Raw genomic sequence first — 12,352 nt, forward strand, 5'->3', positions numbered from 1 at the left:
ACATACAATCCCAAATGGCAAAGTTCAGGAAAATGACCTTGAAAAAGACATTTAAATCAGCTGAAGAGAAACGTAAACTTGCCAATATGCCATTTACGACACGGAGTGGCAAGGAACGGCTAAGGTCGATCCCTAGTATGTTCATGACTAGTGGTTCAGCTTCACATGACGATGGAAGCCCTCCTCCCACTAAAAAAATCAAAAGAGTTAAGCTGGCAAAAGCACAGCGAAGAACTGTGCTTTCTAAGAAGATATCACAAATCCCCAAGGAGAGTCCAAGTGTGGTGGTGGTTGCGATGCCTGACCTTCCCAGCACTGGACGGGAAGAGGTGGCTCTTTCCACCATTTGCACGCCCCCTGCAAGTGCTGAAAGGAGCACCCACAGTCCACTTGCTGATATGCAAATTGAAGATGTCACTGTTGAAGTACAACAGGATGAGGATACTGGTGTAGCTGGCGCTGAGGAGGAAGTTGGCGAGGAGGATTCTGATGGTGATGTGGTTTGTTTAAATCAGGCTCCGGGGGAGACAGTTGTTGTCCGTGGGATGAAAAAGCCCATCACGGTCATGCCTGGGCAGAAGACCAAACATTCCACCTCTTTGGTCTGGCAATATTTCTATCCAAATCCGGACAACAACTGTCTTGCCATATGTACCATATGTAAAGGTGAAATAAGTAGGGGTAGGGACGTCAACCACCTAGGAACATCCTCCCTTATACGGCACCTGCAGCGCGTTCATAAAAAGTTACTGTCAAGTTCAGAAACTTTGGCTAAGACCGTAAGCAGTCCAGGGACACCTAAATCCCGTTGTCCTGTTGTATCCAAGCGCCTGCAAACCACACCGTCAACTCCCTCCTCGTCAATTTCCTCCTTAGTCAGGATCGGAAGTAGTCCTGCAGGCCATGTCACTGGCATGACTGACTCTCCTATCCGGGATTCCTCTGGAGGATCCTGCATTGCTACGCCTACTGCTGCCGCTGCTGCTGTTGCTGCTGCTGGGAGTCGTTCATCATCCCAGAGAGGAAGTAGGAACACCACTACTTTTACTAAACAATTGACCCTCCAACAGTCCTTAGCGAGGAGGATGAAGTACGACAGCAGTCATCCTGAAGCAAAACGTATAACTGAGGCCTTGACTGCTATGTTGGTGTTAGACGTGCGTCCGGTATTCGCCATTAGTGCAGTGGGATTTAGACAATTGATGGAGGTAGTGTGTCCCCGGTTCCAAATCCCATCTAGATTCCACTTCACTAGGCAGGCGATACCGAGACTGTACAGAAACGTCAGAAAAAGTGTCCTCAGTGTCCTGAAAAATGCCGTTGTACACAATGTCCACTTAACCACGGACATGTGGACAAGTGGAACAGGGCAGACTAAGGACTATATGACTGTGACAGCCCACTGGGTAGATGTATCACCTTACGCAGCAACAGCAGCAGCGTCACCAGTAGCAGCATCTCAGAAACGCCAGCTCGTTACAAGGCAGGCTACGCTGTGTATCACCGGTTTCAGTAAGAGGCACACCGCCGACAACCTCTTAGAGAAACTGAGGGAAATCATCGCCCAGTGGCTTACCCCACTTAGACTCTCCTGGGGATTTGTGATATCTGACAACGCCACCAATATTGTGCGGGCATTACATCTGGGCAAATTCCAGCACGTCCCATGTTTTGCTCACACAATAAACTTGGTGGTGCAGAATTTTCTGAAAAGCGACAGGGGCGTGCAGGAGACGCTTTGGGTGGCCCGAAAAATTTCTGGCCACTTTCGCCATTCAGCGACTGCGTGCCGAAGACTGGAGCGCCAGCAAACACTCTTGAACCTGCCCCGCCATCACCTGAAGCAAGAGGTTGTGACGCGGTGGAACTCAACCCTCTATATGCTTCAGAGGATGGAGGAGCAGCAAAAGGCCATACAAGCCTATACATCCACCTATGACATAGGCAAAGGAGGGGGTATGCACCTGACTCAAGCGCAGTGGAGAATGATTTCCGTGTTGTGCAAGGTTCTCCAGCCCTTCGAACTTGCCACACGTGAAGTCAGTTCAGACACAGCCAGCTTGAGTCAGGTCATTCCCCTCATCAGGCTTTTGCAGAAGCAGCTGGAGAAAGTGAAGGAGGAGCTAAGACGGAGCGATTCCGCTCGGCATGTGGGACTTGTGGATGAAGCCCTTCATTCGCTTTGCCAGGATTCCAGGGTGGTCAATCTGTTGAAATCAGACCACTACATTTTGGCCACCGTGCTTGATCCTAGGTTTAAAGCCTATGTGGTGTCTCTCTTTCCGGCCGACACAAGCCTGCAGAGGTGCAAAGACCTGCTGGTGAACACACTGTCAGCTGAAGCGGAACGTGACACGTCAACGGCTCCTTCTTCATTTTCTCCCGCAACTGGGGCTGCCAGGAAAAAACTTAGGTATCCTAAGCAACCCGCTGGCGGTGATGCAGGGCAGGCAGGACCAAGTTTGGACATCTGGTCCGGACTGAAGGACCTGGCAACAATTTCTGACATGTCTACTGTCACTGCATATGATACTGTCACCATTGACAGAATGGTGGAGGATTACATCGGTGACAGCATCCAAGTAGGCATGTCAGACAGTCCATACCTGTACTGGCAGGAAAAAGAGGCAATTTGGAGGCCCCTGTACAAGCTGGCTCTATTTTACCTGAGTTGCCCCCCCTCCAGTGTGTACTCCGAAAGAGTGTTTTGTGCAGCCGGGAACCTTGTCAGCGAAAGGCGTAGGAGGTTGCTTCCACAGAATGTGGAGAAGATGATGTTCATCAAAATGAATTATCAGCTCTTCCAGGGAGACCAGCCTCCAGAAGGTACAGAGGGACCTGTGGTGGTGGATTCAAGTGGGGACGAGTTAATACTTTGTGAGGATGAGGATGTACACACTGAAGAGGGTGAGGAATCGGTGGATGAGGAGGATGAGGATGACATCTTGCCTCCGTAGAGCCAGTTTGTGCAGGGACACATTAATTGCCAGCTTGTTTTGTGGGGGCCCAAACGAACCAATCATTTCAGCCACAGTTGTGTGGCAGACCCTGGCGCTGAAATGATTGATTTGTTAAAGTGTGCATGTCCTGTTTATACAACATAAGGGTGGGTGGGAGGGCCCAAGGACAATTCCATCTTGCACTTCTTTTTTTTCTTTGCATTATGTACAGTTTGGGGCCTAGTTTTTCTAACTGCCATCCTGTCTGCCACTGCAGTGTCACTCCTAGATGGGTCACGTGTTTGTGCCGCCCACTCGTGTCGCTTAGCATAGTCATCCAGCTACCTCGGTGCAACCTTTTGGACATGAAAACACTATTGTGAGGTGTTCAGAATAGACTGGAAATGAGTGGAAATTAAGGTTATTGAGGTTAATAATAGCATAGGAGCAGAGAAACCAACAAATTCTGTGATTTTAGCTGTTTTTATGCTTTTTAAAAAAAAAATACAGATCCAAAACACAAAACCCAGAACCCAAAACACGGAAGGGTGGTTTTGGCAAAACCAATCCAGATCCAAAACACGAAGAAAGATCCAGATCCAAAACCAAAACACAAAACACGAAAAGTGGCCGGTGCACACCCCTAATATATATATATGATAACGGAATATTCCGTATTGGAATATTTGCATATCATAATGAAATATCTTGGGAATGGGACTCAAATATACACACAGAATGCATTTATGTGTTATATACACACAGCCTGCAGGTAATTTTATACAATATTTTCAATAATTTTTTTGCTCAAACAAAGTTTGTGTACATACATGAAATTCAGTTATGTTTCATATACACCCTATACACACAGACTGAAAGGTAATTTTATACAATATTTTTAATAATTTGTTCCTTAGATAAAGTTTGTGTACATTGAACGATCAAAAATCAAAGGTTTCATTATCTCACTCATGCCAAAAAAATTAGTATTTCGGAATATTCCCTATTTCTGGCTATTTGGATATGGGAGACTCAACCCCAGCGACTGGGGTGTTTTCTATGTGTAATAGAATATACTAATCCTCTAGGTGTATAATAAAGTGCAATAGTGGATATGGCAATCATGAAAAACAATACCTGAATAATGCATGAACCATGAGCATATGTACATAATAAGCGCTGACAATAAATAAGTAATCAAGGATTCTAATATCATCAATAGGATAAAAAATAGTAACAATTTATTGGTACATATACAACGATCTGGGCAGCAATCTAAAATAATAACAATATCTAGTTCACACCTAACGGGTAATCACCTAATCTGCAAATTAATATACAAAAGTGTAATGTGCTATGCAAGAACACATATAGTTGTTGCTAAAGTACATGGTGATGGAATCGGTATGTGTTACCGCCAGACCTAAGCCCGGCAGATGAAATACTGACAGCGGAAGGCCAGCAGATGAAGATCCTGACTGAGGTGAGTATTTACCCTAACCCTCCCCTCTCCCCCTCCCTAAACCTAACCCTCCCTTAGGGGTGCCTAACCTTAACCTCCCCCTAGTGCCTAACCCTAATCTCCCCCCAGGGATGCCTATACCTAACCGCACCCTAAAGCATCCCCGCACCCTAAAGCTAACCCTCCTGGGGGGTGCATAACCCTAACCTCCCCCCCAGTGGTGCCTGACACTAACCCCCCCTTTCCCTAGCCTAACCCTCCTGGGGGGGTACCTAACTCTCTATCCCCCCAGGAGTTCCTTAACCTAACCCTCATCCCCCCACGGCTATGAGCTCCCTACGCCCTGCTTACCTTCATTCGGTATGCCGGGTGGTGAGCTTTCGGCATGGGGCTAATGATAGGCATCGGCATTTCAACCGCCGGCTTCCTGACTACATCCCATGTTGACCAATACACTTTATAGAGCAATAATAAATAGCATCCAATTCATTGAAAAATAAATATATTTTTTAAAAAGGTTAAAAAAACAATAGGATTTTTAAAAAAAGTAAAGTGCAAAATAGTTAATGAGGTAAGAGAACCTGCTCCCCTTGCCACAGATGCATGGATGTATCAGTGAGTTCCATCTATGTTAAATATTGAATATGTGTAAAATAAAAGGACATTGCCCTCCCACCCAAAGCACAACCAGCCCAGGCTTTTCACTGCCAGTTCTGGTAGTGAAAATACAGGGGTCAAAAAGCGTAGGGTTTCCCTGCATTTAGCACAACCAGCATCAGGCTTTTTAGAGCCTGTCCAGGTTGTCAAAATACAGGGGACAAAAGACATATTGTTCCCCTGTATTTAGCACAACCAGCACTGGGCTCAGCCGAGCCAATCCTGGTTTTGAAAATACAGGGGACAAAAAGCATAGGGGTCCCCTGTATTTTCCATAGCCAGCACCAAGTTCTTTCTAGTGTGGGGGGATAATGCCACAGTCAAGGGAGCCCTTTCACCGGGTCCCCCAGCCGAAGCATCATCCCTGACCACTAGTCAGCTCAGGCCAGGAATCCCTGTGGAGCAAAGGACCCCCCCAGGGCACCTTAGGCCTAGGCTGATAGCCCGAGGCTATCCCCAGCACCCCTGGGCGGTGGGTGCTAGGTTGATTGTGTAAAATGGCCCCTTCCCCCTACATAACACCAACCCTGGGCTATTCATTGCCGGTCCTGGTTGTGAAAATACAGGGGACAAATGACATAGGTGTCCCCTGCATTTAACACAACCAGAACTGGGCTAATCAGAACCAGTGCTGGTTGCCAAAATACGGGGGACAAATTACGTAGGGGTCCCCCCGTATTCAGTGCAACCAGCTCTGGGCTTTGAGCCAGCCCTGGTTCTGGAAATAGGGGAAAAAATTTGTAAGATCCCCCCTGTATTCGCCAGAGCCTGACTTTTTCTAGCGGGGGGCTAATGCCACAGCCAGTGGATCCCTTTCCCCCGGGGCCCCCAGCCGAAGCATCAACCCTGACCGCTAGTCAGCACAGGCCGGGGATCCCTGGAGAGCAGAGGACCTCCCCAATAAAGGGGTCCCCCTCTCCAGTGTACCCCAGCCCTAGACTGATAGCCTGGGGCTATCCCCAGCACCCCTGGGCGGTGGGTGCCGGTTTGATTGTGTAATGTGGTACATTTGTAAGAATATTGTCTTTTGTGGGTAAACTATAGGTCCCAGCAAGGCTCCCCCGCATGCTGCTACTAGGAGAACCACAAGTACCTGCAAGCAGGGCAATTAGGGCCCACTGGTACCAGTAGTACACCTGTAAAAGAAATATTAAAGTAGACTGCAGCAAATTTTTTTAAAATAATTTAGTCAGCACCTTCACCTGGGGGAGCGGCTGCCTTTAAGCTCTTTTGCGTGGCCACCGCCACCCCAGGGCTTCAGCATCTTCGCCTGGTGGGAGCCAACCCACCAGGGCTTCGGCGTCTTCGCCTGGCGGGCGCCAACCCACCAGGGCTTTGTCGTCTTCACCTGGGGAGCGGCGGACTATAAGCTCTTTTGCGCAGCTGCTGCTAACCCAGGACTTTGATGTCTTCGCCTGACAGGCTCCAACCCACCAGGGCTTTGGCGTCTTCATCTAGGGGTTGACAGCCAATTAGCTCTTTTGCGTGGCTGCCACCTCCCTAGGGCTTCTGGTGTCCTCTTCACCTAGGGTGCAGAATCCTGTGTAAGCTCTTTTGCATGGCCGCTGCCCACTAGGACTTCCGGCGTCTTCTTTCTTCAGGAGCTTTTCATTGCTCCCTCTCCGCCGGACTGCCATGCCGCCTTTTCGCGCTGGCTTATATAAGCCAGCCGAGGGGGAGGGGCATTGAAGTCACGAGCCATGATTGGCTCACGCTGGCCATATTTGAATTTCAAAAATGGTGCTCAACATTTTTTTAAAGGGCTCCGCTGCCGAACTTGGCAGAATTGCTGGTAGGGACTGGATCTTCTCGAATCCAGGCCCGCCGACAACACCTGCAAAGGCGCCGGGTGCCACCGCCACCGGTTTCCTGCAGACTGCACCGCAGCCACTGTAGCCCACATCGATGCCGCCACTGCTCGACCTTCTGACGCCCACTCCACCTCTGCCGGGTCCCTGCCAGTGGTTCCACCTGCTGCCATTGCCGCGTCGCCCCACCGCTGATGCCCGCAAAATGCAGCTAGCTTGGAGCACCCAGGTGAAGCCACAGTGAGTACACCTGCTGAAGGCACCTACTGAGGCTGCACAGTGAATTGAAGCTTCCTTTCTCTATAATGGCGCAATTGTGAGGTAATAGTTTAAAAACTAAATTTCTCAATTACCTAAACCCCAAAAGGCCCTACCCTGGAACAATAGCTACCTAATTTAACAAACCCCAAGTCTAAATTCGCCATGTTCCCTGATTTATGCCTTCCCAAAAATCCCCCATAGAGAAAAGTAGAAAAGTGGTCCTAATTGAGAGTGTCCGAAAAAACTGATAGTTGGAACTTTGGATTACTCCCAAATCCTTCTTTTATGTTTTTGCCCTGAAATTTGGCATGCAGCACCAAGCGACAGTTCTACCCGTCCATGCCAAATTTCAGCTCGGTACCTCCAATAGCTTTTGAGGTGTAGCCCCCTCCTGAATTCTCTATGGAATATTTCGTTGTTTTTTTTCATTTCAGCCTTCACTGTCGTTCCCTTATAATTATACACATACATATATACACACACATATATGCTGAGGTATCGCCCTCCGAGCAGTGTAACCTGTTTCTGGGATGAAAAACAGATCCTTCCCTACTGTGTTTTTTGTTTTATTCACGTCAGGTTTATCTGCTGAGGAACCAAGCTCTTGATCATATAGGGAAAGGGTTTTTGGGATTGCTGCAGATGGTAATTCGCAGAGTTTATTGTTACTATAAAGTGCGCCTGTGTTTTCTCAATTCTTTTTTTTTCCACTTTCCCTTTTTCCTGCCAAGAGAAAAGTGCCCAACGATGTGGTTTAGATTTACAGCCGCTACGAATGTATTTGCTGCCTTAGTCAACTGTGAAAGCTCCCTCACTGATGCTGCTGGTCTCTGATGGAAAAGCAGCAGCTGGGAAGGTGCTGTTTCAGGCTCTTGCTGTTGGACACACAAGGGGGAAAAAAAAAAACTAAATGAAAACTCTTTGAAGGGGGTGCGGGGTGGGGGGGTGGACTGAGTCACATGACTCCAGCCACCCTACCCTATGTCACAGTGTGCAGAAGCACTGGCTGCTCTTATCCAATCATGCCTGGAATTCCGTTCGCCACTTAGGCTATTTCTGCTATCTGTCGCTATCAGTGCAGCAGAGCTAACAGTTTGGCAGATGGGACAGTTTTTCTTGCAGTTTATGTTTATGATTTTTAACTCCTGGCAGATCCTGCGACATCGTTCTCTTTCTTATTTTCCTGCCCGTTGTTAAACCATGGCCCACAGGCTACGGTTTCATTTTGGCTCAGGGCGAAGCAACACGGCCCCCGAGTCGGACGTCCTAGAACAGGAGAGAGAAGATGACTTCTTCATGGCATTCCACACACTGCCGCGCAGGAACGGCTCCCACTTGTTCTCCAGACACTATGCCGACCATGAGCTCCAGGAGGAAGGTGCCCTGAAGAGAAGCACTTCCATGTTTATTCCTCATCTGCTGCAGAACATTGACGTGCGCCCGACAAGAAGTTCCTCCATGCAGATCTCCCTCCAGCGCAAAGGTGCCAACGACTGTGTCGATGAGTGCGAGGGTGCGGAGTTTTCGGAAGAGGTGCTTCCTTGTGGATTTGCCGACTTTGATGAGAATTACATCTCGGCTGTGAGGAAAAATTCCTCCACTGTAAGCAGTCCACAAGATACGCCGGGTAATTCTCCTCCGCAGCTGCACGAATCTAGAAGGCAACGAGTTAACGGGGCAACCACTTTTCTCCCCAGACTCTCTGGATGTGGTTTTACAGAACAAAATGGGAATAATAACTATACAACAGATGGGGAGGAAGAGGACAGTGTACCTACCTGTAGCAAGAGCGTTGGTGGCGTGAGGATTAACAGACAGACTCTCAGTCCTGACATCCGACAGGTGAGGTTGATGCCACCATGCTACGAAGGGCAAAATGGCTCTAGCGCAGAGCCAAGACGCTGGTCCCTACAGCATCTCCCAGACACCTCAGGTAGTCCCGGAAAAAGGTGTTTTGTATTTCAACTTCAACAATCTCAAACTACCAACTGTAACCTGGGAGAAGAGTATAACTTTGGGTTCACAGGCACAAAGGGGGACCGACTGGTTCGATATCCCCGCATTAGACTTGAACGGAGTACGTCCTACCCGCTGCAGCCGCGGTCGGAGACCATCAGCCCCGTAGAGAATGGATTGAGTACGGAAGGCAGGTCTTGCAGTAACGACTTTACGGAGAATTGTCAGAATTATTCCACGGACCGACCCTTGCAGGGACAAGGGTGCTCCTTTAAAATTCGACAAGAGCGAAATGTCAGGCAACCACATTTTAGGATTCGCGTAACCCGTGGAAGTGAAGAGCAAAATAGCGACCAAGTGCAAAATACCGCTGGAAATTCTGGATCAGCTCACGGGAGTGACATGGTAAGTAAAAAGCATTTTGTGATTTATACCTAGAGTCCAATGTGATCACATTTACTTTTTCACCCATCCTAATTATTTTCTAGTGCAATCCAGTAAACACCAAATAAACCTGGGAGGGGGGACGTTTTGAGTTTTTGCAGTGTCATTATTAAACATTGTCACTACACGAGCGTATGGACATATATACATGGTACATTAATTAGTTCTTATTAGCATTAAGTCCATCAATTTCTTCTTAGCCACAAGGAACAATATTGAGATTAAAGCAACCAGCAGTTATATATAATAAACTGCTTTGCACAATAGGTTAATTTAACATTTTTCTTGTTGTGCAGTAAATTTCCATTATTAAAGTACCAAAGAGGAAATGACTTATAAACATCCCTCAGGGTGTCATTTCTGTTTTTCTGCTGCACTAATCCTTGTGTCCTCATTGTCTTTTCTATAAAATTACCAAACTACTTTTGACCAGTTAACTTCAAAATTGAGACTATTGCTGCCCATCCACTAGGCGATTAAACCTAGTGATTGAGCAATAACGATCGTCGTTCTCGCTCAATCGCTTGGTTTTCACCTGCAAACCAGGTAGTAAAATGTTAAAAACGACCAGCGATGCGCCTGCTGGTCGATTTTAGCATCAATCAACGCCCGAACATGACGCTCAACCTGACTACCACCGTCAGGTTGCCATGTTCGGGGTTGATTGATCTGCATACTCTGAACGTCTGAACGAATCAATAAGAGGCGAAAAATTGCAGCCAGCGAAATGTCCTCGCCGCTGCATTCTTTTCGCCTGTTTGGTCGCTATGTTTTCGCGTACTTTCACATTGCGCGTTCCCACTTTTCGCCCTATTCCATTCCAAAAGAGGCAAAAATACAAAAGTGCGAATGCAGCAACTAGCGAAAACTACAGCTTATTTTGGGGAAATCAGTCTGTACCCCATCAAAAACTTAACTGACCCTGGAAATCAATATAGAGGTGTATTAATAGCCCTAATAAAAGTATTTGGGGTTTTTAAATTGAGTCAAAGGGCTGTTATATGCATATTTGCAAAAGTATGTAAAAATTATAGAAAGCATTTTTTTTTGGAGAAAAATAATTGCGATAGTTAATTTGGGGTACAATAAAATGGGTACTAGTATATTTATATGTCTCTAAAGTGTATTAGAGAAATAATTGAAAAATACACCTGCTGTAGCCACCTGCAACCCTAAAAACACCTGACCTATTTATATAGCCCCCCAAAATACCTGCCCCAATACTTTAAAACCCATTTTCAAACACCTTTTACATTTTTACCCCAAAAATAACGTGTTTTTAGGGGTGTTGAGATTTCTTTATTGCCTAATTCGTCATTAGGGGGGCAAAGGGTTCTGAACCAAGTCCCCGTATTTTTAGGCCAAAATAGGGATTTTGCCCATCTTTTCTCCTGCCTTTGGGTGGAGAAACTTTTTCACCTGTTTTTGCCTATATGGAGTTTTCACACATGTGAAAACGTCCTGGAATTGACTAGGGCGATACTTTGGAAAGACGCGAAAACATTGCATCAGGGAATTTTTTTTGCCGATCGCGGCTTTTCGCCTCTAATTGAATACGGGCCTTATTGCTTTAAGGGGCCCCAAGTTGAAACATCAAAGATTTGCTGATTCCGACACAAAAATGATCGGAATCAACGATGTTTCTAACATTTTGGATTTTGCTGATCATCGGCAAATCGGTGATCAGGAATTGCGCAATTGGTGTATGTGCCCATTAGTAAGTTTGGTTTTAATAAATGATTAGTTTCTCTTTAATACTAGTTGGGCTTCGGAAGGCAGGGCAATGTACAAAATAATTTCACATTTAAAATATTTTTTAATCATGATTTTCTACACCTAATGACTGTTTGCATTATTTTGGATGAAATTCCACCTGCTTGTCTTTTAATTAGAATTATGTACATATAACGTGTGTTGGATTAACTCATTTGTATATAAGCATCCTTGGTCCTAAACAAAATATAACAGCATCTCTATGACCAAAGTTAGTGAATTACTGGGTCAACCTAAGGGTGAAAAGTCCTACAGCTGGCAAAATTGGGTATTTGTCTTATTTTTCGCAATACATAAAAGGGTTATCACTAGAGCAGGCCTGGCCAACCTGTGGCTCTCCAGATGTTGTAAAACTACAAGTCCCAGCATGCTCTGCTACAGTTTTGTTATTAGGGAATGGTAAAACAGTTGCTAGGCATGCTGGGACATGTAGTTTCACAACAGCTGGAGAGCCACAGGTTGGCCAGGCCTGTACTAGAGGATGGAGCCCATTAAGCAATGTACCTTTATCTAGTGTGTTGCAGTGCCAGAACAGGCCTCACTGCCTCCCAGTGCTCTTCCCACCTCCCAAACACATTACGGCACGCCAGGGGGTGGGTCAGGGTTGCCGTCGTTCTGGCTGCCCCTTCTGGGATGGAGCAGCCAGATCGGCATAGCAGGGGGCCGGCATTTGTGTGCGAAGCAGGGGCATGGCCATGCAATTGCATCACTTTGGCCCCGTCCCCGCTGCACAATGCCAAGATAACCGGCAATGTGAAGCAGGGGGCGGGGCCAAAATGATGCGATTCTCTTATAGCCGTGGAGGGGTTGGAAGCCGCCGGGAGTCTTGCCTGCCTTTCTGGGGGGCCAGGAGCAGTGTGCAGTTCCAGGCACCCTGATGGGTGCCGCCCCCAGGGTCCTGCGCCCTGGGGGACAGAACCACACACACTCGCTGAAGCCCTGAGTGTTTATGCTGTCAATGGCAATGTGTATATAAAACAATGCAGTTGTAGGTAAGTAGTACAAATATGTTTCACTCTGTAGTCATACAGTATAAACTAGGCTATTTAAGG

At 46.9% G+C, this 12,352-nt stretch overlaps 1 protein-coding gene across 14 annotated transcripts in view; it reads left to right on the top strand.

Moving 5' to 3' along the window:
* NEDD4L (NEDD4 like E3 ubiquitin protein ligase) overlaps window positions 1-12,352 on the top strand; it is a 438,826-nt gene that overhangs the window by 246,843 nt on the left and 179,631 nt on the right. For 6 of the 14 annotated variants that reach the window (XM_088476460.1, XM_088476463.1, XM_088476462.1 and 3 more), the window contains exon 1: window positions 8,167-9,488. The exons of 4 other annotated variants lie outside the window; for them this stretch is intronic. In XM_088476460.1, coding sequence (XP_088332586.1) covers window positions 8,328-9,488 — 1,161 coding nt within the window. In that variant the 5' untranslated portion in view covers window positions 8,167-8,327. Of the gene's footprint in view, window positions 1-8,166; window positions 9,489-12,352 lie in introns of those variants that run through there. 4 more of the 14 variants (XM_088476465.1, XM_088476466.1, XM_088476467.1 and 1 more) reach the window with 1 other exon arrangement.

Source organism: Taudactylus pleione, unplaced genomic scaffold (assembly GCF_031769625.1).
Source record: "Taudactylus pleione unplaced genomic scaffold, aTauple2 ptg000189l, whole genome shotgun sequence".
NCBI lineage: Eukaryota > Metazoa > Chordata > Amphibia > Anura > Myobatrachidae > Taudactylus > Taudactylus pleione.